Source organism: Panthera onca, chromosome B4 (assembly GCF_046562875.1).
Source record: "Panthera onca isolate mPanOnc1 chromosome B4, mPanOnc1 haplotype 2, whole genome shotgun sequence".
NCBI classification, from domain to species: Eukaryota; Metazoa; Chordata; class Mammalia; order Carnivora; family Felidae; genus Panthera; species Panthera onca.
This window is the reverse complement of record NC_138345.1, coordinates 130,280,816-130,307,752: the sequence shown is the minus strand read 5'-3', so window position 1 is coordinate 130,307,752 and position 26,937 is coordinate 130,280,816. Positions and strand designations below refer to the sequence as shown.

General features: G+C 55.2%; 1 protein-coding gene across 3 annotated transcripts; it reads left to right on the top strand.

The window, feature by feature from the left end:
• The first annotated feature begins 824 nt into the window (after positions 1 to 824).
• PVALB (parvalbumin) lies at positions 825 to 17,426 on the top strand. Of its 3 annotated transcripts, none has more exons than XM_078449155.1 (5): positions 825 to 902; positions 3,252 to 3,319; positions 5,000 to 5,132; positions 6,320 to 6,429; positions 17,208 to 17,426. In XM_078449155.1, exons 2-5 carry the CDS (start codon positions 3,259 to 3,261, stop codon positions 17,234 to 17,236), a joined length of 333 nt encoding a protein of 110 aa, XP_078305281.1. In that variant the 5' UTR covers positions 825 to 902; positions 3,252 to 3,258; the 3' UTR covers positions 17,237 to 17,426. The 3 variants fall into 3 exon arrangements, with proteins under 3 accessions (XP_078305281.1, XP_078305284.1, XP_078305282.1); XM_078449158.2 differs by lacking the exon at positions 825 to 902 and adding an exon at positions 1,885 to 2,349; XM_078449156.2 differs by lacking the exon at positions 825 to 902 and adding an exon at positions 2,734 to 2,764.
• Positions 17,427 to 26,937: the final 9,511 nt, after the last annotated feature.

The window sequence follows — 26,937 nt, the reverse complement described above, 5'->3', positions numbered from 1 at the left end:
TTTCAAAACACACCCCGTAGATGGTCATCTCCGATGCCAGACAGATCATGCCAGAGATCCCTTTGACCGTCTCATAAAAGCTGTGGGCCTTCGTTTCACAAGAACATACCTGCATGTGACTTTCCGCGTATAATCTCAGGGCGGTTCCTAGACCCGCCCCCTCCCAAGCCATCTACAGAGTGAAGTTGGCACCTACTTGAGCTCATTTTCCAGATGGGGAGACAGGAATGCAAAGAGAGGAAGGGGCTTGTCAGAAAACACCCAGAACACACATCTCCAGGCACTGGATCGTGTCCCGAAAGTGCTGGGCCCCACTCCGGGATCCAGGGCTCCAGGTTCACGGCTTTGGGTAGTGACTTCCCTAACACCTGACGTCTTTGTGCCATTTCCTCATCCACGCAGACGTGACCAGGCCTGGACAGCAAGTCTGTGATGCGGAGATGATGTATATACAAGAACCGAGCCCCACCCTGTGCACAGAGACTGTTCCTGTTTCTTCATCTGCCCACTTCTTCTCTTCCTTTTCTGCAGGATTCTGGAGGGCCGAGACAGGGCTTCCATCTAAAGTGGTCGCGGAAGTCTTCACGGAGGAGGCGAGCCCTGCCCGGGCCTCGATTGTGGGTGCTGGAGGGAGGCAGGGGCCAAGGGTTATTAATAGGCCTGGCTTGATGGAACCAGGGAGGGTGAATGTGATACAGACACCCAGCACCGTAGTTGGGAAGTACCTGACACCGGAAGGGGAGGGGGCCGAGGGCTGGGGGTAGCGCCACCTCCCAAAATAGCCAGAGCAGAAGCCTATATAGGTGGCCACCCCCCCCCCCCCCACCAGGCTCACTTCCCTGCAGGACCTCCCACCTGCCCAGCCTTTCAGCGAAGGTTCCAGCCCTCCACCCCCACCCGAGGTGAGTGGCAGGGACTGAGGTTGGAGGAGGACGGGGGGCTACCGTGGGGAGGAAGCCAGCTGGACGGGACAGTCACATTGCCCCTTCCCACAGCCACACGGGGCTGGGAGGGGGGTGCTGGAAGGTCCGCCGCTGTGGGGTCCAGGGCTGAGAGTACAAATTCCTGGGCTCTCCAGCCTAATGCCTGGTGTGGCCTGGGGCAGAGCCCTCCCCGTGGCCGGGCCTCAGGCTCCCCACCTGTGGGATGAGATGGGTGGAGCCAGACGTCTGCGGACTCTGGTGATGCCATCAGAGGAGGTCCATGAGTGGGCAGTGGAGGCAGGAGGAAGGGGATGGAGGGCTGGCAGGCCGACCCAATAACATCTGGTGCTCTGGCGGGTGGGCTCCGGCCCAGAGAGGGTGCCAAGTTGTTGGAAGGCTTGTCTAGCAGGCAGAGATAGGGGAAAGGAGGGAGGATGGGCCTGCCCAGTGGCTCCAGCCTTTGCCACAGGGGTCAGTGTTTGGGCGTGGTCTGTGGCACACTCGTGGGACTTGACAGGGCTGGGTCCTGGGCAACGGGGAGGGGCTCCAAGGACAAGGGTCACTGAATTCCAAGCCAGCAGATCCGGGAGGGGCTCCCTCTCTGCCACTGCCTTGCTGTGCGTCCTTCGGCCATTCACTGACTTGCTCTGGCCTCAGTTTCCCCACCAGCATAGCATGAGGCTCCTTCAGCTAGGGAAACAGACTCTCCAAATAGGCCCCTGGAGTGAGCTGAGCCTGAGGGCCGAAATGATAGCACAGAAGCCCAGCACATCCACGTTAACAGCTCGTCTGGGGGCAGGGATGGCGGGGGCAGTTGAGGGGTCCGCGGAAGACCCGGCGGCAAGAGACAGCATGTCAGGAGCTGCAGCCTCTGCTCCTGGGAAGCCGGCTGGAGGGCTGTCGACTGAAGGAGCTGACTCACAGGCAGGGGGCAACCGGAGCGGTGTTGTCCTAAGGTTTCCAGGAAGGGCAGCCGTCCAGGGCTGAGCCGAGGGAGACGGTGTTGACAGCCAGCGTGCCAGAACTCCAGCAGCTGGACAGCTCTCCCCGGCCGCCCACCAAGTGTCACCAGCCTCAGCCTCTGAACACCCGCCTACACCTTCCGCCAGAGTCTAAAGATCCCACCACAAGGGACCATCAATACCACCAACACAGGGAGACAGAAGACCAGAAAAGGGGAAGGTCACTGCCCAAGGTCACACAGGCACTCAGCACAGCCGCAGATCCGGAACCCAGGCATCCTGACTCCCCGTCCAGCATTCCTCACACTCTAGAGGCAGCTGGTTGCAGCCCGAATCCTTGGGGGACTGTGGGAAAGAATGCAACTGGTCTCTGGCTGCCTACGATTGGGAAGTGTCCACATTTCCCAGAGGTGAAGTTCAAGCCATAAAACCTGCTTCGCTTGTCTCCAAAGTGTGGTCTGAAGGTAACCACCTTCTCCCCAAATGTGAGTCTTCTGGTCTCCAAGTGGGGACAGGGGACATAAAGATTTCAAGTAGCCTCTCCCCGCCCCACCCTCTCCCAAAGGGTTTGCGGGGGCAGCAGTCTGAGCCCCCACTGTACTCCCATGTTCAGTGGCTCAGGAGACCAGAGAAGCCGAGTAGTTAGTGGAGATCTGAAAACAGTTCTTTGGAAAGTCGGACTAGGAAAGAAAGAAGAAGAAGGTTTCAGGGCATCCCTGGCCAGATGTGGGATGGGGCACCGGGAGGAGGGCCTGAGCAGCCCCGCCCATCCCTGCCACCTCCTCCCGGCCATCCCCCGTGGGGTCAGATTTCCAGACCTCAGCGCTCAGATTTTGCAGCATAAATTTGCATCCAGGACAGACAAGAGCAGAGGCTGAGGTAGGAGCGGAGAGAGAATGGGAGCAGGGCCGAGGGACCCACCGGGGTTTGGGCTCGCCCCCCCACCCCCGACAGTCCCGTATCCTCCCCGAGGTGGCGGGACAGCCTCCGAGGTGCACCGACCCGAGACGCTGCGCTGCACCAGGCTGGCGCCTCCTGCGCGCCCTTGACGGCAGGCGAACCCTCCAGCCCCATAAATTCCAGAGGTCGCCCCCTCCCCGGGCACCCTGGCCGCGCGGCCCCCTGGGATCGCCAGGACCCCGGCGGGGGCGGTGCGGGAGAGACAGCGGGTCCGCGCGTCTGCCCGGCCAGCGCGGCGGCGGGACTGAGCGGCTCTGGCTGCGCGCCCAGCCCCGCGCCCCCTGGCTCTGCGCCAGGCCGGCGGGCGTGCGCCCGGCGCGCAGCACTGCAGCGCTGGTCATATGAGCAGAAATGATAAGAAAAGCACTTTTTAATCTTCTCGCACTTGCTCTGCCCGCTCCAACAGTTGCAGGATGTTGATGACAGACTTGCTCGACGCTGAGGACATCAAGAAGGCGGTGGAGGCCTTTACCGGTGAGCAAGCGCGCTCCCCTCCCCAGACTTCTCCCCGGATCCACCACCCTGGCCCCGGCACCCCCGCGGGAGGGCCAGTGCTCCCGCGCGCTCCTCTGCCCACGCTTCCTGCGGGGCGCTGGCAGGACGGAGCAGGGGGCTCCTCGCCATTTCCCAAACTCCTCTCGGGCGGGACTTGGCGCAGGGAGCGGGTGGGGAGGCCCAGCGAAACTTGCCGGGTGGCCGCGCTGCTGCGAGGACTCGGGATCCGGGACCAAGGGCAAAGACCGGGGTGGAAAGCGGGACCTTCGGGTCCTTGTGGGCGCTCGATACCTCCCGTTAAGGCACTTGGAGGGGTTGCAGGTGCGCCCGCCTTCTCTCCAAGCAGCCCCTTTCGGAGACACCCCCCCCACCCCCCCCACCCCACCCCCCCCCCCCCGTTTAGAACAGGACTGTTCCGGCTTGCGGTTGTTGGCTCCCTGACTGTCCAAGCCCCTCTCTGGGAGTCAGAGCACCCCCCCAACAGCTCCCCCCAGCCACCTCCACTGTCCCGCGAGCGGGGTGACCTTCCCGCAGCTGGCGCTCTGCTCTGCCCAGCCCTGCGCACAGCATCCTCAGCGCTTCCAACTTCCAGCCTCCTTAGGCGGCCAAGGGCGGGGAGCAGGCAGGCATCCCCACCTCTCTGAGCTGCCCTGGGCTTTTGAGCTCTTAGCTGCTACCTGCCTCCTCTCTCCCCTCATCCAGGTGGAGAAACTGAGGCTGGGAGAGGGCCAGAAACTTGCCCAAGGTCACCTAGCAGGGCAGGAGGGGGATTAGAACTAAGGTCACCTTCCGGTCTCGGTCCCCTACTGGAGTGGCAGAGGTGGACAGAGCAACTTCCCTCGGCCAAAGGCTGAGGGGAGAACGTGGCTCTCAGCAGGACCCCTCCCTGCCACACCCCCAAATTACCCTCTCTAGGGTCCTGAAAGGGAGCACAGGACATAGAAAATTGGGGAGGGGGCCTCTCGTTTCCTTTCTGCTTGGTGTCCCTTCCTCAGGGTAAGAAGCTCTGGGAGACCACGCTCCTGGGGTACTGCGATAGCCCACCCTCTTCTCCTTGACCCACCTTCCCCCTCTGAGAAGGAACTTAACTGGGAATTCCCAGGGAGACTTCTAACACGCCCCCAACTCCCGCTGGGATGGATATCTGCAGCAAAGCCACCATTTCTGGGGCCTCCCCCCTTCCTCCTCCTCCTCCCGCTGTGTGACCTTGAGAAACACCTGTCCTCCCTCTGTCGATTTTCTGGCAACACCATCTGTGGCCGGAAAAAAAAGGCTGACCACCGCCCCCCACCAAGATACACCACACCGTGTTCACAACGCCTCCCATTCCCCTGCCCGCCCCCGTTCGGCCACCACCCAAAAGCCTTCATGGAACCCGGGACGCCCCGCTGCCTTCAAAGGCTACTTCTGCCATCAGCGAAGGGTAGGGCGGAGCGTGGGGGCAAACCCACCTCTCCCACCTCCAGCCGCGTGACCTTGGGCAAAGCACCCGTCCCCTGGTCTGGGCTCCTTCAGCCCTCCCACCCAGGTACACCCCTCTCTCCCCCCCAGCACCAGCACAGGGAGATCAGTCGGCAAATGCTGTGGCACCCCCATTCTCCTGCCCTTCCCTCCCGCCCCTTCTTTGTCATTTAACCCGTTGCTCTCCACCCCCCACAGCTGTCGACTCCTTCGACTACAAAAAGTTCTTCCAAATGGTCGGCCTGAAGAAGAAGAGCCCGGATGACATAAAGAGGGTGTTCCGCATCCTGGATAAAGACAAGAGCGGCTTCATCGAGGAGGATGAGCTGGGGTAAACTGAGGCCTGCGGGGACGGCCCCGGCTGAGGGGGCGTGGGGGGCTGGGATTCTTACTGCCGAGTTCCCATCAGGGCTGCCCTTGTCTCTGCACCGTTGGCAGAAAATAACTCTGCCTGACCGCCGTTGCTTCCGGAGGAATAAAATCCGCAGCAGAAAGTGCAACTAACTAGGTTAAATTATAGCCACTTAATATGGCTAACGGAAGGGTGCTACTTAATAATTTAATACACGTGAAGAGGCAGGTTTTCTGGATGCTTCACACCACACGCAAGACAGGGAGCGCTATCCCGAGTATTTAGTTCGTTGATTGTCATTTGCCTAAAAGGCACCCTCCACCATCCCGCAGACCCTCCCCACCCCGCCCCCTGCACTTCTGTAACAGTGCAGCTAAAGCAGTGTCCGGGCAAGGTGGTGATGCAGAACCAACTTTGAGGGTCAGGAGTCCTGGGAGCAAAGCGGAGGAGGGGAAGGTCATCACTAGGAAAACGCACCCGGCTCGTCGCTGCCCACCAGGCTCGTCTTACGTCACTCTCTGGCCAAGACTGCCTTGGATTTCATCTTCAAGAGAAGGGGGATGGTGTGGAGAGAGGCCTCGCAATAGGGACTTCCCTGTCCATCCAGTCTCAGTCTCACCCCAGATCATCCCACAAGGGTACCCTTTGCCTAGAACCTTCCCCTTCTACCCACCCTCCCCCCCCCCCGCCGCCCTCCCCCCCCCCCCCCCCCCCCCGCCACGGGCTGACTTCTGCTTGTTCTCCAGATGTCACCTTCTCCCGGAAGCCTCCCTGACTCTCCCCCTCACCCCAGGTGGGATGGATGCGTCCTCTGAGCACCCTTCTCTAGTTCCTCACCATCGCACCCATCACACCGTGCGGTCTTGACCTCCGCCTCATTGTTTTAGGTGCCTTCCTGCTCCGTGCTCCCACTTTCCAGCACGGCCCTGGCACAGAGAAGACACTTTTGCGTTTGTGGTGTTGGCCGAATAAATAAACGAATGCAGGTGCCCTGCCTGGCGTGGGGTCCACATTTTGCGGAGGACAGCCTGTCCTTCTCTGCACACCCACCCGTGACGCCCAGCCCAGCTGCATACGTGTCCCCCACTTGCTGCCTAGCCCGGTGGCCCGTACCTGTCCCTGCAAGGTGACCTCCACCTGACTCCCTCCCTGGCTTTTCTCCCCAGATTCATCCTAAAGGGCTTCTACCCAGATGCCAGAGACCTGTCTGTGAAAGAAACCAAGATGCTGATGACCGCTGGCGATACGAATGGGGACGGCAAGATTGATATCGATGGTGAGTAACCATGACCTGGGGCCTGAACACATCATGGATCTTGGGATGTTTGGATGCTAAAAGCTTGGAGCTATCGCTGTCCCGTGAAGGGGAGAGGAGAGGTAGTCCTGTACTCCCTGGGATTAGAAGGAAATGCATTGGGTCTGAGAGCTCTGTCATGTAAGCCAGGCACACACACACACACACACACACACACACACACACACACAACTGGTACATTTTTTCTAAATTTGAACAACCCGAAAGGAACGGATTCTCTTTTTTTTCTCCCTGCTGCATAGGGAATCAAGGATGATTTGGGATTTTGTTTTTCCCCTGACTTTTGCCTGCAACTTTTGCCTGAGTTCCGGTCCCAGCTCTGCCCCAACTGGCTGTGTGACCTTGGGCCGTCTCTCTCCTTCTCTGGGTCTCAGTCTCCCATCTGTAATCCGAGGAGATGAGGCCAACTGATCCCCAAGGGCCCTGTGGGCCCTCCTGTTCTCAAATTCCAGAGATGGAAATTCCTTATCTTCCATCCTCCTCAACATCTTGTCCTGGTATCCTGTAACTTCAGGTTTCAAGACCTGTTCTGGCTTTGCCCAAACATACCGTTCCGGCCCTGAAGGGGAGCCAGGAAAAAGAGCCAGCCAGCAATCAGCTAGGAATTAGGAAAAGGGATATCTGGGCCTTGCTTTTCAAGCTTTGCTTTCAGAACAGGCTTCCAGAGAGGCTGGTGGTCCCCGCATGCTTCTCCGCTGAGGTGTAACGAGCACCCCCAGAGCACCCCCCAGCAGCGTTGCCTTCCTTAGCATCCCAACAGCCTTGAGAATGATCTCCGTTTTGCAGATGGGCAAACTGAGGCTGAAGGTGCTTAGCCTGTTCAAAGAGCTAGGACATAAGTGGGGGAACAAGGCTTTGGAAGAACTCTTTCCCACAAGCTGTGCCCGCAGCTCGTAACGGTCCAAGGGAGGTGCGTAGTTTCATCCTAGGACCTGCTCGGGCTCGTTGTGAAAATTAAGTGGCTGTCAACACGAAACTGCTCTGGGAAAGTTAAAACGCTTCCGAATGTGCGTGTAGTGTATTAAAGTTTTCTGTCCGCGACCAAAATGGAGACAGGGTCAGACGCAGCCGGGCGCCTGGCCTTCTAGTCCCAGCTGTCTCTCCCGTGACTGCAAAGGAGGGAGGTGACTTGAAAGGAGCCTGAGCCGAAAGTGCGGGAGAGAAATGGGTGACTGGTCTTGGTGCGTTCCAGTGAGTGGCACCTGTCCCCACACCCCCTCCTCAGCAAGCCACTTAGGTGGGGGCGGGGGCCCCAGGGTTGGCTGTTCTGGAAGAACCTACATGATAAAGAAAAACCAGGCCAGATCCTAGGCTGCTTCCCTGCCTGCCTCCCTCCCTCTCTCCCTCCCTGCCGAACTCATATTTTAAAGAGATAACTCAACTTTTGCAACTGATCTAACAGACATTTCCCGAGTGCTAAGCCTGTGCCAGGCTATCAGGGAGGCAAAGATGAATTAGACCCTACTCCCAGCGGCGCTATTTGCTGGCTGGGTGCCCCGGAGCAGTGGCTCAGCCACCCGGAGCCCCAGCTGCCCATTGATAAACTGGGCACGGACAACGCATGGGTCACTGGCATTTGTGAGGATTCCGTGACACCGTGCACGTTGAGTGCGGGGCCCAGAGCATTGTGAGTACTCGGCAAACGGTGGCCGTGACACTATTTCCCTTCCATCCACACGTCGCTTACAGCTCTAGGTACAGGTGCACGAAAGAACGGCGACACCAGGGAGGTGCAGAGAAGCCTTTTGGAGAGGGAGGAACGGAGGCGTTTCGGCAGATTGGAGGCTGTGGGCAGGAAGCCACAGGCTGGAGTCTGGGGTGGGGGGCCGTCCCTGCGGAGCCCCGGGCAAGGCGTCGGGTTTAGCAAAGGCATAAGGCTGGGAAGTTTAGGGATGTTTAGAAAGGGGCAAGAAGGTTGGTTTGCTGGGGGTAGGAAGAGCGAATCGTCACCAAGGTGGCAATGTGTGCCCGGCCCAGTGCTGAACTCAGCACACGTCACCTGTGACAGAGGACGGAGGTACAGATGCGGAAAGAGAAGGGCCAGTGCCTAAGGGACGCTGGATGCAAAGCCAGGTCTGTCCGCCCACACAGTTCAAACTCAGGACGACCTGGTGGAGGCCCGACCCCCAGAGCTCCTGAGTCCTTTGGCCTGGAGTGGGGCCCAGGTGTGGGCCTTTCCACCAAGTTCCCAGGTGGCACTCCTGCTCCGGGGACCGTACTTTGAGAACCACTGCCTTACAAAAATCCTAGAAGGCAGGTGCTATCACACTTCCCCCTTCTACAAATGAGGAGACAGAGGCACGGGGAGGTTACGTGTCCAGGGTCGCTCAGTAGCAGGGGCAGGACTGAGGCTCAGAGGTCCAGCCAGGACCCCTCCCCGCCCCCCACCCCCCGCCGCCACCCTGCCTCTCACCAGGACGCGTCCCCGGCCTGGGCTCTCCACTCCCAATGCCTGCCCGTGTGGACCGTGCAGGCTGACAGGACGAGTGGTTATCACCCACACAACACCCACACACACACACACACACACACACACACACACACGCCATCTAGTTACCGGTTCCCTGAAACCCGACACTGTGATGGGTCCTGTTTCCTATGCTTCCAGGCTATTCCAGCTCAAGAGCCTGTGGTTTGCTTTTTTGCTTCGGTGGCTGAAAAATTTAGTCTTTTTTTTTTTTTTTTTTTTTTTAATTTTTTTTTTTTCAACGTTTTTTATTTATTTTTGGGACAGAGAGAGACAGAGCATGAACGGGGGAGGGGCAGAGAGAGAGGGAGACACAGAATCGGAAACAGGCTCCAGGCTCCGAGCCATCGGCCCAGAGCCCGACGCGGGGCTGGAACTCGCGGACCGCGAGATCGTGACCTGGCTGAAGTCGGACGCTTAACCGACGGCGCCACCCAGGCGCCCCTGAAAAATTTAGTCTTAATTATCCCTGGACCACTGCAGTCTGCTCCACTCATGTGCCCCGAGGCATCTGCCTTTTCTGCTTCCTTCTGGCGAAATCTGTTCTCATCCGTAAGCAGCCCATTTGACGTGGTGGGCAGGCGGGCGCCCTTGGGCCGAAACACCTAAAGTCAGGCAGAAAATACGACCTGCGCACCCCGCGAGCAGTGTGGACGGCCAAGCCTTTTTCTCTCCCTGGCCATCTATCTCCTCCTCCCAGAGTGGGGATAAAAATACCCATCTCAAAGGGCCGTTGCTTGAATTAAGTGAGTGTTCTGGAAACGACCCCTTCCCTCCTATTTTGTATGTGTGCTTTCTCTCGGAAGCCTCCTCGAAACCCTTGCGGAACGAACACCAGCCCTCAAAGAAGACGAAATGGGGTCTAAGACGGGAGGAAAGTGAGAGGGACGGAAGGAGAGGTCGGGATTTGATTTCCAGGCAAGGCCGGATGAGCACCTCAGGGCCAGCCGCAGTCCTGGTGGTGGAGCCCTAAAGCGGGTGGCGTTTTGTCCCGTCTCCCCGCGTCGTCACATCAGCCCTATAAGGGGGGGGGGGGGACAGAGTCTGTGATTCCCCCACTGAGAGTTGTGGAAACTGAGGCCCAGTGGGCGTTAAGCGCCAAAGTCACACAGAAATCCGTGGCGGCAGGGAACCCGAGTCCCCTGACTCTGTCACTCCCTCCGCCAGGCTGGGCCGAGACATTCCAGTTATAAATGGTTTCTGGGCTTAGCGAGATGCTTGCTTTAATTCCCCAGCGGATGCCCTAAGTCCGGCCTGTGTGGCGCTAAGGGGGAGGCAGCAGCACTCCTGTGAGAAGGGACAGTAGGGAGGGGGCGGGAAGATGTCCCCTCTCCATTTATCCCTCTCCTGCCTCCATGGGTCCTGGCGTGAGTCAGAATCCCAGCCTCTGAGAGAGAGAGAGAGAGAGAGAGAGAGAGAGAGAGAGAGATGCACCCCACGCCGGCATTAGAATCTTCCTGGCCGAGTGACTCACGGCCTCAGTTTCCCTGTCAGTAACATGGGGACGAGAGAGCCAGTGCAGAGGAAATGGGGTGACAGCCAGGGAAGTGCCTGGCACGGAGTGAGCCCCCAGGACCGTTTAGGCCGCTCCCTGCCACCATCTGGCTTGACCCCAAATAACCCCGCCTCCCGCTCCCCCCCCCAGGTGGGAAAGTGATCCCTGTTTGCAATACTGATTTATAAGCAACCTAGCCCGGGAGCTATTTAGAGGCGAGGTGATAAACCAAGAGGCCGGTGCCTCCATCCCGGTGGTCACGACAGAGGGAAGGAAAGAGGCTTCCAAGAGCTGACTCAAGGTCCATCTCAGTTTCTCTCTGGGCCGTCAGCATGTGCTGGTCTCACCTGTCAATAGCTTCTAAATTTGTCCAATCCCCACGGCCCTGGGACTGGGACCGACCTAATTAGGCTAACTGCAGTTTCCTATGAGACAGGAGAAGGCTGCGCCCTCTCGCCCTCTGAGCCTCCCCGTCGCCACCCCCTCGTTCTTTTCTAAGTGGATGAGGAAGAAACTGCAGGCTGGCCCTTGGGGATCTCCAGGGAGGACTCAGGGGGCAGAGGTGGGGCTCTGCGTCCTTCCAGAGGGATGCTCTCCCTCCCATCTGGATTTAGAGGTGCTCCCTCGGTGTGCTGGGCACCAACACAGCAGACGCGTCTCACCCATTATCTCATGTAGTCCTCACCAGAAACCCTATGAGGAGATGCTCTCGGTATCCCCATTTCACAGACGTGGAAACTGAGGGGCAGAGCCCGAGTGTCCTCAGATGGGCGTGCTGGAGGGGGGCTCCTAGCTCGGATGGCGTAGGTGGTGCGGGCAAGTTGCGGTAGGTCGGCTCTCGATCTTTTGGACCGCCCCCCTGCCCTCTGCTGCCCACCCCCTCCTTGTCTTTGCCTCAGGATTTTTGTTGACATTTCGAAGCTCCAACCTGTGTCGGATGGAGAGGAGACCCAAGGGAGGTGGAATTAACCTGTATACAGCCTACCAAATGCTGCGCGCCGGCTACAGATCAGGCCGGTGACAGGGGCTTTAGCGCCGGTTCCTCTAAAGGAGCCAAGGAGCTCCCTTTTACAGATGGGGAAACTGAGGCACAGTAAGGCGACGTGTCCCGCCCAAGGTCATGGAAGCAAGAATGAGTGGGAGGCAGGAGTTGCCTCCCCGATCCCTTGCTCGAGGCTCTCTGCGAGAGCTGGAAAGGCATCTCCTCGACCTGACATTGCACACAGGAGCAAACTGAGACCTGGAGGGGTGAGGGCGCGGGGGCGGGGGCGGGGGCGGGAGCGGGAGGCAGGACCAAGGTCAGAACCTCCTCCCCATCCGTCGTCCCAGCATCCCTCCGCCAAATCAATTGACCTAGACTTCCGCAAGGCTTTGGATGTTTTGCTCATTTGTTTTTCCTTAAGGGGAAACCTGGACATTTTAGAGGAGAGTTTTTTTTTTTTTTTCCTTTTGATAAGAGGGCTGTTTGTTAATTGGCTGATTCCTAAGAACTCTGCCCTGAGGCACAAACGAAAGGTACGGAAGAGGTGACCTCTGCCCTCAATTTGTCTACAAAATGCCCTGCTAGCTTCTGGGAGGATAAAATTAGAATCTAGTGTTCTCTGCAAAAAGCCGGGGCGTGTGGCCTTCGTGCCGTGCTGGCTGCTTCAGAGTGGATCCCAGGGTGGGCAAAGGAGTCTGTTTTCAGAAGCTTTTGAAAACCCCGCAGGTCCAAGATATATCCCAGTCCAAGTGGCCTGACTGCCACGGGAGAGACCCGTGGTTGGCATTCCTTGGTCCCCCTCATGCTGACCCCACCAAATGCCACTCCGGGTGAAGGCATTCACTGGCTCCTTGCGGATGAGCAGTCCCAGGACCCGTGATTTCTTTTTTTTTTTTTTTATGTTTTATTTTTTATATTTAGAAGAGCGTGAGTGGGGGGAGGGGCAGAGAGAGCCGCAGACTGAATCCCAAGCCGGCTCCAGGCTCCGAGCTGTCAGCACAGAGCCCGATGCAGGGACTCCAACTCATGAGCCGTGAGATCATGACCTGAGCCGAAGTCAGACGCTCAACCAACTGAGCCACCCAGGCGCCCCTTGATTTCTAGGGTGGGGGTTGGGGGGGGTCAGTGGGGGTCGGGAAACTGTTAAGGACCAGCTTCCCCTTTGAACAGCCTCTCCATGAGCTGGTATTGGCAGACGGACTCATGTCTCCTTTTAGTCTAGCGCAGAGCAAACTTAGTGCCCGAGGACAGGATATATGGGCTCTGGCCAGCTTTCCAGATTAAATGGCAGGTTGAGGGAGTCCCTGCTTCCGCCCGATCTGGGACGCTAGCCCAAGCAGGAATGGCCTCTCCGCACTCATGGAGAGGGTGTTCCTGGGACCACAGGCCAAATCCTGCCTCTGCCTCTTATTTGCTGCATGGCCTTGACACTTCACTTCTCCGGGCCTCCGGTTCCCCATCTATAAAGTGGGAATCACCCCACTCAGCTCCCGGGCTGTTGTGAAAACTAGACATGAGGCAAGTCAGAATTTGTTGGACCCTAAGGAGGACTCGTGACCCATCCATCCATCCCTCCATCTTTCCATCCATCCATCCTTCCATCTGTCCATCTCTCCATCAGTCCACCCATTTGGCATTTGTTCATTAGCACCTGTTGTGGGCCGGTGGGCACACTGTATGCTAGGAGGCTGGTGGACAAGCCTGGAGTTTACACTCTAGTAGGGGGAGACCGACAAAAATAAGTAAGTACATAAATAAGTTCATTTCGGAGAGTGCTAAGCACCAGGAAGTAAATAAAAAGGGGCTGATATGACAGAGTCACGGGGGTGGCAATATCTGAGCTGGCTCCTGTGTCACTCTATGCCTAGGTCAAAGTAGGTCGGAAAGCTCCGGGGTTCAGAAAGGAGCCTAAAAGCAGTAGCTTGACTCACGTGTGCTGTGTGATCTCGGCCAAGCTAATTACCTCTGGGGCCTCCGTTTCCCCATCTGTAAAATGCAGACAGAAGCATCCTTGCCATGCAGTAGTTGTGAGAATCCAATGACATAATATATATAGAATGCTTTGCATTTTGCATTCCATGCATAAAAATTCTTTTTTTTTTTTTAACGTTTTATTTATTTTTGAGACAGGGAGAGACAGAGCATGAACAGGGGAGGGGCAGAGAGAGAGGGAGACACAGAATCTGAAACAGGGTCCAGGCTCTGAGCTGTCAGCACAGAGCCTGATGCGGGGCTCGAACCCACGGACCAAGAGATCATGACCTGAGCCGAAGTCGGCCGCTTAACCGACTGAGCCACCCAGGCGCCCCAAGAATTCTTTTTTTTTTTTTAATTTCTTTAACGTTCGTTTATTTATTTTTGAGACAGAGAGAGACAGAGCATGAACAGGTGAGGAGCAGAGAGAGAGGGAGACACAGAACCCGAAACAGGCTCCAGGCTCCGAGCTGTCAGCACAGAGCCCGACACGGGGCTCGAACTCACGGACCGTGAGATCATGACCTGAGCCGAAGTCGGACGCTTAACCGACCAAGCCACCCAGGCACCCCAAGAATTCTTAAATCCTATAAAAACGGACAATGCTGATCACAGCACTGACGACAAGCACCACCTGTCTCCCGAGGTGCTGTCACAGGGTCACAGGAGCTCCTGGCTGAGGAAGCAGACGCGTTGGTCCCCACCCACGGGAGGGATTTTTAGAGTACCTGGTGCTCCGGGTCCATCCCGGCCAGTCGCTGTCATCACTCAGCCTGCAGCCCCGGGGGTTTTCAGGACCAGTTAGAGGACTCCCCCACCTCTCTCCCACCTCCAGTCGATACCTAGACGCCCACACCCAGGTCCCTTGCCTTCCCTGTCCTCGAGGACAGCCTGGGGACAGGAGAGGGTGGCGTCCACTTCCCAGCTCAAACCCCAGAAAGGCAAGGAGCCCAGGCACGTGTCCCTCCGCAGGGCAGGGATCAGTTTTTTCGCTTTTTTATCTGAACATAATGCTGGCTTTACAGAAGAGCTGCGACAGTAGCATGGAGAGTTCTATACACCCCTCCCCCAGCGTCCCCCAGGGCTGACATTCCACGTGACTGTGGGGGCACAGGATGCAAACTAAGAGATTGCATGGTGGGGGTTGACATACGTGCCTCGTACAAGGTCTGGGGAGGCGGGGACGCGCCCCGAGGAGCCCCACGTACTTCTGATACCCTGAAGCCATGTTTTCACAAGAAATCATTAGTGTCCCCTACCTTCACACACCGACAGATCGACACCCGGACCGACACCCAGAGAGGCATGTTTCCCAGCAAACGCGCCAGGCTGGGCCTGGAACCCTTACTCTCAATCCTTTCTAGACGTGATGGGGACGGCCCTGGGGCCCCACACGCTGGCGGGCTGGGGATGCAGCATCTCAGAGATGTCTCGTGGCAGAGGGTGGCAAACTCCTTCCTGTCCTCTCTTGTCTCCCGGAGAGAAAAAACAACCGGGCAGACATCCCCTGGGCCCCCCTTTATTCCAAATAAAGGTCTCAGAAGACCTGGCCGCGGGGCACTAGCCCCTAGGACTGCCGCAGCAAGGACGCCCCAGGTGAGGGGCATGGAGAACCAGGGGCAGGGGAGCTCCTGGGGGTGGGGGGCAGAGATTTGCTGGCTCTTCTCGCCTTCTCCCAACTCAAGAAGCGCGCTGACTTCTCTTCCTTTTATGGATGATGACAGGGAGGCTCAGAGAGGCCAAGCGCTTTGTCTGAGGTCACACAGCCCATAAGCGGCAGAGCCAGATTTAGGGGGTGCCAGCCCAGAAATGGCTACTGGGCATTCCCCAAATCCAGCCCATTGTTTCCTGCCTTCTGAGCCCCTGCCTGCCAAAGGCCCCTGCCTGTTGATCCCTTCCCTGCCATCTGCTTTCTCCTGTGGGAACCCCACATCTTCTCGCAGGACTCTATCAGAAGCCACATGCCCTCTGAAGTTTTGCTGACGCCTTAAACAGAAGGCACCTCTTCTCCCGGTGACAGCGAAGTCTCTGGGCCCGCCATCCATCGGCAAACTGTTCACAAACACGTGCGGCCTCTCAGGGTCTGGCTCGGAGGTGGGTGGTGGGTGGGGCAGGAAACAAGGTGGGCGGGCCCTGGAGCTTTCTGTTCCAGCGGGAGAGGCAGATCACAAGGGACTAAGCAGGAACGTACCCCAAAGTGTTTCAAGAGGGGTAAGCGCTGTGCGCAGGGCAAGAAATGGTGATGGCAAAGAGGATCACGGTAGGGGAGGGTCACCACCATCACCAGAATGGCCAGAGAAGGCCCCAGGAGGAGGGACAGCTGACTTGGGAACACAGCCGTGAGGAAGTCTGAGCGCCCACCAGGCAGAGAGAACGGCAGGTGCAAAGGTCCTGTGGTGGGAATGCCCCCAGCGAGCTTGAGATTAAGAAAAGAGGCCAGAAGCATGGAGCATGTCCTGCCAGGTACTGTTTCTTCCCTGACCAGACCAGAAGCTCCTTCAGGGCAAGAATCATCTCTGGCTCCCTTGTGCCTCCCCTCACCTGGTCGGAGACACCCCTTTGTTTATTTAGGCGGGGATGGATTCAGTGGGGGACACTGGATCTCCTCCCAGTGCTGACACCAATCTCTGACATCATTACTTAGTGTTCGGCGAAGCCGGGCAGGTGGATGTTCCTGGGGCGGGAGGGCACGTGACCCCACCGTGGACTCGACCGCAAGTCACGTGGAGGGAGCTGGACCCCCGGTCTTAAGTCCCAGCTCAGCCCCTTACAGCCCTGGAGGCTCTGAAAAGCCACGTCTCTCTGGGCCTCAGTTTCCCGAACTTCTGTAAAGTGGGAATCACTCCCAGTTTCCTGCGTGATGGTCAGTTAAATGAGGAGCTGTGGGAGACAGGGCCCAGCTCATTCTGAGCACCTGTACGCACTCATCCGTCTGAGCGGCACGGAGATGTCACCTCCTCCAGTCCTCCATGGTCTTGTTGAGCCCCCTGAGGAGGAAAAACACACAATGGCTCTTGAATCAGGTTGCTCACTGGAATCACCTTTTACTTTCTTTTCTTTTCTTTTTCTTTCTTTCTTTCTTTTTTTTTTTTTTGAAAGAGAGTATAGATGAGCAGAAAACTTACGGAAGAAATACAAAAGGCTGATAAAGACATAGCAGATCGAGAGGTTTTTTGGTTTTTTTTCCCTGCCTCACCTTCTTTCCTTGACCACCTCACTGCTGGGGAGGAGAAGATTTGCAGCCAATCAAAGAATATCTCTAGCAAAGGGGCGCCTGGGTGGCTCAGTCGGTTAAGCCTCAGACTTCCGCTCAGGTCACGGTCTCGTAGTTCATGGGTTCGAGCCCCGCATCGGGGTCTGTGCTGATGGCTCGGAACCTGGAGCCTGCTTCGGAGTCTGTGTCTCCCTCTCTCTCTGCCTCTCCCCCAGTCGTGCTCTGTCTCTCTGTCTCAAAAATAAAATAAACATTAAAAGAAAAAGAGTATACTGACCCGGATGAGCACTGAGTACTACACGAAAGTGTTGAATCACTTTATTATACCCACTGAAACGAATAGACCTACACCGTATGGCAATGACACTGGAAGTAAAACTTTTTTCTAAGTAAAACAAACAAAAGAGAGATGATGATAGGCTCGCCGTTTCTCATTGACTTCATTCATTCATTCATTCGTGCCCACACTCACTCATTCCATCACTCCAGGCCTGCAGCAGAGGGGAGAGCCAGGAGGAAGCACCGTGCAGGGCCCGGCCGTCAGGCCATGGCGAGTCCTTCCACACCGTCCCCCTCTGACTCACCTCTCTTTCCTCTTCTTTTGCAGAATTCTTCTCTCTGGTGGCCGAAAGCTAAGAGGCTGTGACTACCCCAGGCCTTCCCCGTCTCTGCCCCAAACACCCAATCTCAGCCCCTCGAGCTGCCCTCCTGCGTTTCTGTTCAGTGTGTTTATGTTATTTTTTACTCCCCCCACCCCCTGCGGCCCTCAAACGACATCATTCTTCTGGAAAATGCTGGAGAAACAATAAAGGCTGTACCAATCAGATTCTACTGCTCCGGAGGCTGTGGACCTGCTGGGGTGTGGATCCTGCCTTGGCTCTCCAGACACACCTGTGCAGGGGTGGGGCAGGATTTAGACAGAAAAGGGGATCGGAGGGAAATTTACTGAGCCCTCCTCTGCCTTGGGTACGAGAATGGTACTCTGCATGGGTTGCCCATTACTCCTTGAAACTGCCCATAAGGTAGGTGATGAAACTCCCATTTTACAGATGCAGAGACTGAGTCTTAGGAAAGTGATGTGTCAACCCCGCACAGCTAGGACTTCTAGACGGATGGATGGGTGGATGGATACCCATTAAGACTCTTTGTTACAAATGACAAAAACCCAACACAGAGTAACTTAAGTAAAAAAGGAAGGAAAAAACAAAGATCTGGTTATGCCTGAATGGTCCAGGGATAGGTCTTCAGGAACAGCTGGATCAAGGGACCCGAGTGCTATCATCAGAATTAAGTCCTTCTTCCCTCTGAGCACTGTGTTTCATTTTGCCGGATGCATTATCAGGCAGGCCCTCCCTCATGGTGGCAAGATTCGTCCAGCATCTCAATGCCGGTGAGAAAAGAGCTTCTCTTTCCCAGTCACCCCATCAGGAGATTCCAAATTTAGTCCCATTAATACCAGTGGCTAACGGTTATTGAGCACTTACTTTGGACGGAACGCTTTACGCGATCCCATCTGTACAACAACCCTATGAATGAGTACTATCATTATCTCATGTTTGCCCCAAGTTACACTACGAATAAGTAGTGAAGCCAGGGCAAGGCCGGGCCAGGCAACCCCGTCAGGATTCAGGCTGAGCGGCAGGTAGGGACAGGCCACCTTCCCTGGTGGCCTCCGGGCAGCGTCAGCTGACCCAGGCTTAGCAGGGGACTTGGGATCAGACCCAGGAAGCAGCAGCTCAGAAGGGCCTCACTGGCCCGAGGCGGCTTTCGGTGCCTGTCACCCCACCCCCAAATGACAGCGCACACATCACAGTTCAGACTCAGGGCAGCACGTGGCCCGGCAGCAAAACGCCTTTGAAAGCAGGGCTGTTCGACCTCTCAGGGGACACAGGACATGGGCTGCGGGGCGCTCAACTCGGAAAGGATTTGTCTGGAGCACGAGCGGGACAAGGAGAAAAGGCTTCCTCGAGGGCAGGACGCCTTTCGGGGGACTGGGGAGTACAGCGGTGTTGGGGGTGGGGGGTGGGAACGACAAGTAACCCCACAGCGGCCATCCCTCACCAAGCCTCCTCCTGCCTCCTACCCCGTAGTTTTTGATTCAGTTCACTCCGCCACCCTCCCCACCCCCACCTGATCCAGGCCCAATCACAGGTAGGGGTGGGGAGGGCGGGGTAGGGGTCCGCCTCCGCAGAGCCCTGCCGCCAGGGTCTCACACGCGTGAAGAGCCTCCAGTTCAGACTTTCCGAGGAGGCCAGACCTCCAGTCGCTGGCTGTAACTCAGGTTTGTCATTGCTCTATACTGGGACCCATGTCACGCGGAAGTCTGCGGGCTCCAAGCCGGCTCTGAGAGCCGCTGGTGGCAGCTTCCCGGGCCTCTGGACCGCCACGGTGGCCTCCTACCCGGGGTCCCGGGCCTCCCCCACCTCCCCGATCTGCTGTCCACCCAGAGGCCCCGAGGGCTCTTTCCAAAACAGATCAGGTCACATTGCTCTGCTTAAAACTGTCCTGTGACTGCCCCATCCACGGTAGAGCCTTGAATCAAAGCACAGCCTTCCCTGCCCACAGGCGCCCAGTCCCCGTCTCCACCCCGTCCCCCCGCATCTCTGCCTTCTACCCCCAGCCCCTCTCGCTCCCAACCAAGCTGTTCCCTCAGCCTCGACCATCCTGCCCTCCCCACCGCTTTCCCTGCCTCAGTCCTTTTCCTTCTCCGGACTCCCCCAGCCAGGGTTAGAGCCTCTGAACTTCCCCGCAGATAAGCACTGATCTGTCGCGGGTGAAATGGGGAATTAGGTGTGACAACCTAATTCATGCCCATGTGACAACCTAATTCATGCCATGATCATAAGGTTCCCAAGGTCATGTCTGGGGGTGGGGGGTCCCCTGCTGGATCCCGGGGACCTGGCTCACAAAAAGGTGCCATGACGCAGATGTGGCCACAGAGGCCAAACGTGGCCAATCGCTGGCTCAAGGCCACAAGTGCAGAACAGAATGGGGACCTGACCCCAGTCTCCCGCTTTCCCACCCAGCCGCCGTGCCTCGCCCTCGGAGACCTTCCACCTCGGCAAGGAGTGGGGCACAAGGGAAGTCCTCTGAGCCCAGCATCTTGCAGACTCCAGCCGGAGTCACCCGAGGACCTTGTCACCACCCTCTTCAATTGCTCATCGGCTGAACACAACTCCGTTTCTTCCTTGTTAGGCTCACTCATCATCTCCATTTCCCTTGTGTCCTGGAGAGGCTGGGGACCAGGAGGGAGGGAGCCCAGGGCGGGGAGGAGGAGCGTGAGTGGCCTTTGCTAAGAGCAGGGAGCAGCCTGCCTGTGTGGACAGAGGACTGAGTCCTCTCTGCCTGTGTGGACAGAGGACAGAGGACTGATCGAACGTCCCGGAGCGCGGAGAGGACGCCGAAAAGTGAGAGAAGAGGGAGCGAGGAAGGATCGGAGGGGAGAAGGATGGATGGGACAAGTCGGGGCTGCGGACTCTCCCTTCTTGCAGCCACGGGTGTGGAGAACACGAGCGTAAAGGGCTCCAGATTTGAGGCTGGACAGAGCTGCCCTCCAAACCTGCCTCTGTCTCCTTCGAACACCTACTGTGTGCCAGACATTTTGTATATCCCACGTCTGGATCCCCACCGCAACCCTCCAAGGAAGGGAACAGTCTCTATTTTTACGAATGAAAAAGAAAAAAAAAGAAAGAAAGAAAGAAAGAAAGAAAGGTTCAGAGAGGTGAGAGAACTTGCCCAAATGACACAGCCAAGGAAAAGGAAAATAGCCAACATTTATTCAGACGCCCAACAAATGATTTTTTTTTAGGTTTTTTTTTTAGTTTTTTTTTTAGTTTTTTTTATTTATTTATTTATTTTATCCAACAGGTAATTTTTGAGCGCCTGCTTGTGCCCGACACAGCTAAGCGTTTGAGAAGCATTACCCCATCGGGTCATCACAGTAATGGCAAGACCTCTCTCCAAAGTATGGCCTCCGTCTGGCTCTGCCTCCCCTGCCAAAGATCCCCCACCTCCCGTGCCTCTGCGGCTGTTCTACAGGGGACAATTGTCCTAGAAAGATTTGGAGCAGTTGACGCTGATATTCAGGCTTATATAAGCATCAGAAAGCCGTCGGCGAGGGGCAGCTCAGCGTGCGGGACGGAAGCCCGGTGCTCTCGGACCACTCTGCCTCCTCCTTTATCGGTCCAGCCAGAGAAGGGCCTGGGCAGCCGGCCTGGAACCCAAACTATGTCACAAAGGGCTCTCACCCAACATTTTTTTTTTTGGTCTTTATGTTTATTTATTTATTTATTTATATTTATTTATTTTTGAATTAACACCCAAGTTAGTTCGCATCTAGCGCAATAACGATTTCAGAAGCGGGTTCTGGTGATTCATCCCCTATGTATGACACCCAGTGCTCATCCCAGCAAGCATCTTCCTCAATGCCCCTTGCCCATTTAGCCATCCCCCGCCGTAGCCCCTCCAGCAACCCTCAGTTTGTCCTCCATGTTTTGTTCCCCTCCCTGTTTTTATATCATTTTTGCTTCCCTTCCCTATGTCTCTTAAAGTCCTCATAGGAGTGAAGTCATATGATATTTGTCTTTCTCTGATGGACTAATTTCGTTTAACATAAGACCCTCCAGTTCCATCCACGTAGTTGCAAATGGCAAGATTTCATTCTTTTTGATTGCCGAGTAATACTCCATTGTGTGTGTGTGTGTGTGTGTGTGTGTGTGTGTGTATACACACCCCACATCTTCTTTATCCATTCATCCATCGATGGGCATTTGGGCTCTTTCCAGACTCTGGCTCTTGTCGATCGTGCTGCTCTAAACACGGGGTTGCACGTGCCGCTTCGAAACAGCACCCCTGTGTCCCTCAAATACCTAGTAGTTCAATCGCTGGGTCATAGGGTAGTTGTCTTTTTAATTTTTGAGGAACCTCCATGCCGTTTTCCAGAGTGGCTGCACCAGCTCGCATTCCCAAGAGGCCTTCACCCAACTTACCTCTCTTTCTTCGTTCCTAGATCTCCGCAGGGAAGTATAGAAGTACCCACATTTAGGGCTCTATGAAGGGCCAAAGGAAGGGGCTCCTGAGGGCCAAAGGAAGGTTCCCATGGGTGGTGGCACTCAAGCCAGGGTACCCTCATCATTGCCATTCTGCAGATGAGAAAATGGAGTGTAAGTGGCTTGGCTGACGCTCCAGATCCCATTTGCTTGACCCCACTCTGCCCGATGGGGGACAAGGCCAGGATTCAAACTATGAGGAGCCTGGATTCAGAGCCCACCTTCTTCTCCTACCTCCCCTACATCCTCAGCCTGAACAATTCTCTCTTACTCGGTGAGGACTGCCTTTTCATTCCATGCAGGCCTTCAACTGATTGGATGAGGCCCACCCATATTAGGGAAGGCGATCTGTTTTACTCAGTCCACTGATTTAAATGTACTCTCATTCAAGGCTGTCTGGATTGCTCAGTTGGCTGAACTTCCAACTCTTGATTTCAGCTCAGGTCATGATCCCAGGGTCATGGGATCAAGCCCTGTGTTGGGCTCCACATGCACTTTCTGCTCCTCAGAAAGTTCAACATAGACTTTCCATAGCCCCAGAAATCCACTCCGAGGTTTATAGCCAAAAGAAGTGAAAACATGGAGAATGGGTACGGGGTGTTCTTCTGGAACAATGGGAAAGTTCTGAGGCTAGAGACGGTGTGGTGGCGCGAGATGGCCACTGAACCATTCCCTGGAAAATGGTTCTTTGTATGTGATGCGAATTTCCCCTCGATCGTCATCATCTAGGCCCCCATTCGGTTGCCAGGTCTCCTGAGAGCTGGAGCCACGCGGACTTGACTCACCATTGTAACCCCAGCACCTACACGGTTCCTGGCACAATCGAGGGGCTTAATATACCTTTGGGGAGTAAATACACACAGAGATCCGCATTCCACAGGCACAAAATCAGGACCAAGTGGATTCATGAAACGGCAGCTCTCGCCTAAACGTAACAAAGCCCATCTGCTCTTTGAGCTCCTGGGCACTGCAGGGCAGTGAGCATCCCGTCATGAGAGGCATGCAAATAGAGACGAGGGAACTTGTTGAAAGAACTCGTGCATCAGCAGGAAGACAGGGGGTTCCCTCCAACTCTGAGATGCATTGGTCTTACGGGCCCCTACAAATGCATTGAACCTCCCGCTGGCTGTTTGCTACCTTATCGAATCACTCACTCACCAGATACCCACTGAGCACCTTGGTCACCCAAGGACGGACCCCAAGAGGGTGCCATGTCCTAAAATAGGCAGAGAAGTTTCTAGATCATTCTTTTCACTTTCTCCCCCCTGACCCGACCCAGTGTTCAGAACGCCACCTGGGCAAAGCCGTGGGCTGGGGTCGCCACGCTCAAAGGAGATTGGTTCTCACTCAATGTCCCTCCCGCGGGTTTCTGCTGTCCCTTAGGTGTGCTAACCACCTCCTGGTCCCCTCGCTGACTCGCTCCAGCAGCATCACCACAAGCTGCTGTTCCTGCCGTGCCTTATGCTGCTCTACTCCGCTGGGCTCAGCTGAACCCCCACATCCTGGCCCTGCTCTCCCTCGGGGCCACTGTGTCCAGAAAAGGGGCTGCGGTCCACTGGGAGGGACAGGCTGAAGAAAGTATGGGCACCCACAAATAAACTATTTGTTTATTTAAGCCAAACACGTGGATATTCTATAATAACATGGGGAAGATCTGTGATGTGAATTTTGTTTAAAGGTGACACATTTATATGATATGATATGATATGATATGATATGATATGATATGATATGATACCAAACTATACTATATTTTAATTTGTCTATTTATCCCTAATTCACCTCCTTCTTTCTACCACAATCCCCCTTGGGGACGCGATAGCAATGTGCCCTGAGAAAGACACCTGGCCGGGAATACATTTTTGGTCTATGAGATGTAAACATATATCCCTGGGTGGGGCTTGCAGGGAAGCTTCCGGAGAAGCAGACCCCTTCGTCTTTGGCTTTCACCTTCCTCCTTCGCCCTGTCTACGCTTCTTACAGCCATAGAGAGGAAAGTCATGGCTGGTGATGGGACGCTTGGGAGTCCCCGAGGGCCCCTGGGAGCTGCCAAACTTGAGAGGTTCTGACAACAGCACAGCAAGTCCCTGTTGGGTCGAGTTTTGCTGTAGTTAGTACATAAAACAAACATAATTCTAACCCACCGGCAGGAACTAAAGAAAGCTTAGAAAACGTAGTGTAGTGGGTTGAACGGGCATGTCCAATAGGAGCCTGAGAATGTGACCTTACTTGGAATGAAGGTCTTTGCAAATGTAATGAAGGTGAGGATCTCAAGATGAGACCATCCCAGATTAGCGTGGGCCCTAAATCCAGCAACAGGTATCATCAGAAGAGACAGAAAAGGTCACGTGAAGAAGGAGACAGAGGTTGGAGCGACGCAGCCACAAGCCAGTGAGCACCCAGAGCCACGGGAAGCTGGAAAAGGCAAGGAAGGATTCTTTCCCGGAGCTACAGGAGGAGCATGGCCTGCCAACACCTTGATTTCAGACTCTGGCTTCCAGAAACGTGAGAGAATAAATTCCTACCATTTTAAGTCACCAGATTTGTGGCCATTTGTTACGGTAGCCCCAGGACAGTAATATATGTAGAAAAGTAGAAGACGTAACATCTAAGCTGGGCATCCGAAGGATAAATAGGAATTCTTTGGTTAAGAGGAGAAGGATCTTCCAGAAACATGAATAAATAGCAAACTATAATAATAACAACAATGCTTGTTGGGTATGTCTTCTTCCTTGTGCTTTAAATTTTTTTTTTTTAAATGCTATTTATTTTTGAGAGAGAGAGACAGAGCGTGAGAGGGGGAGGGGCAGAGAGAGAGGGAGACACAGAATCCGAAGCAGGCTCCAGGCTCCAAGCTGTCAGCACAGAGCCCCACACGGGGTTTGAACCCATGAACCGTGAGATCATGACCCGAGCCGAAGTCGGATGCTTAACCGACTGAGCCACCCAGGTGCACCCCTGCCTTATACTTTATATCCTCTCTCCCCTAATCCTTATGCCAAGCCCCAGTAATGATATCACTGTCTCTTTTTCACAGCCCGGGAGACTGAGGCACAGAGAGGTTAGATGTGCTGGGGGAGTGATCACAGCAGATGCTGCGGTGACCCCAGTCCTCACTCTGAAGACCCGAGACTCACTGTTCAAGGGGTTTTTCTTCCTGGCTGTGGACTTCCAGCCCCCCCCCCCCAACTCAGGGCAAGGCTGATGTGCAAGGGGACCAGCTGCACAGCCCTCAGAGCTGGCCGGCGAGTCGGATAAGAACTCACCAGCGCCCTCCGCTGGGGTGACTCCAGGCGTGCCCTACGCAGTCTCCCCGAGTCCCCAGCAGGGCTGAGCGGCCCACAGCGGGGCTGGGCTTAGTGGCATCCCCTCCTTTCCCCTGCCTGTCTCACGTCCCCACACCGCAAGTGAGGCTTCCAGGAACCAGCTCACAACAAACCACTGTGCTCAAGTCCTTGCTTGGGGTGTGCTTCTGGGAGAACCCCAAACCCAAACGGTGTTGGAGTCCGGGCCCATCTCTGGTGGAGCGGACCCCAGAGCCCGAGCTCGGACCCACAAAACTCCTCTGTTCTGTGGGGTTAGAGGCATAACAGCCCCAGGCGCATCCACATTTAGGGGCGCAAATAACAAGTAGCCGGCTACCTGCTGCCCCAGAGCGGGACACGGCAGGGAGGTGGCAGCTGAGGGACCGGCTCTTGAACGTTCTCACGTTCTCTGTGCTCACCGCAGTAAGTGCGGCGCCGACCTGGACGCGCCCCGGCAAGACGCCCGCGCCTCTTTACCACTCCAGCTTCTGCAGATCGCGGGCCACTTGTCACCCAGTGCTCACATCTGTTCACTCTGGAGCAACGAGCAGAGGGCCACCGGCTCAGCAGAGTGCTTCCCAGACAATTCTGGGGCGGCTGTGACGCTTGCCGGGCGAGCCGGAGCCAGATGAGAAATTGCTGTGCCCCAGCAGTTCTTGCAAAATTCAAAGCTTTTTGCTGGAGCAGAGGGTCAGTTATTGGAAGGTTTCTTGCATAATCATCACAAAGCGCCACCTTGTCAGCGTTGCCAAAAAGACCGGTCGCGGATGGATGGTGTCTGCTCCGGGAGCCAGTCCTTTCTCTGCGTTGGGAAAGATCATCCAGAATGTGAATAACACAGAGGAAGTGGTGGCCGATTCTGCCAATATCGACTGCCTCCGTGGGCACTTTATTTGCATCTAAAGGAAATTGCCTTCATTTCTTGGGCTTCTTGCAAGGAAGGCTTGCTTGCTTTTTTTTTTTTTTTTTTAATTTAAAATTTTTATTTAATTCCAAGTTAGTTAATGTGTAGGGTAATAATGGTGTCAGGAATAGAATTTAGTGATTCATCACTTACAACAACACCCAGGGCTCATCCCAGCAGGTGCCCTCCTTAATGCCCACCTCCCATTTAGCCCATCCCCCTACCCCACACCCCGCCAGCAGCCCTCAGTTTGTTCTCTATTTAAGAGTCTCTTAGAGTTTGCCTCCCTCTCTGTTTTCATCTTCGTTTTTCCTTCCCATCCCCTATGTTCCTCTGCTCGTATGTTCTTAAATTCTACATACGAGTGAAATCATGTGATATTTATCTTCCTCTGACTGACTTATTTCACTTAGCATAATACCCTCCAGTTCCATCCACGTTGCTGCAAATGGCAAGATTTCATTCTTATTGGTGCCGAGTAATACTCCATTGTGTGTGTGTGTATTATATATCATATATATATCATATGTATACATGTATATGTATACATGTATGTGTATACATATATATCATATGTATATACATATAGTATATATATAATATATATTATATATCATATATTATATATGATTGATATATGATATTATATAGTACATATTATATTTTGCATTATATAATATATATTATGTGTTATATATATTATATATATATATATATGCCACATCTTTTTCATCATCCATTGATGGACATTTGGGCTCCTTCCATACTTTGGCTATTGTCGATAGTGCTGCTATAAACGTGGGGGTGCATGTGCCCCTTCGAATCAGCATTTTTGCATCCTTTGGATAAATACCTAGCAGTGCAATTGCTGGGCCATAGGGTAGCTCTATTTCTAATATTTTGAGGCACCTCCATACTGTTTTCCAGAGCGGCTGCACCAGCTTGCGTTCCCACCAGCAGTGCAGAAGGGTTCTCCTTTCTCCGCATCCTCGCCAGCATCTGTGTGCAAGGAAGGCTCTCACCAACCCCCCCCCCGCCACAGAGGGTAGGAGCACACCCAAGTCATTCTCTCACTCACTC

Excerpts from the sequence above, each read along its gene's own strand:
- PVALB (XM_078449155.1), top strand. The coding sequence starts at position 3,259 with ATGTTGATGACAGACTTGCTCGACGCTGAGGACATCAAGAAGGCGGTG. Across the intron at positions 5,133-6,319 it reads ATCGAGGAGGATGAGCTGGG|ATTCATCCTAAAGGGCTTCT; the intron begins GTAAACTGAGGC and ends TTTTCTCCCCAG. Across the intron at positions 6,430-17,207 it reads CGGCAAGATTGATATCGATG|AATTCTTCTCTCTGGTGGCC; the intron begins GTGAGTAACCAT and ends CTTCTTTTGCAG.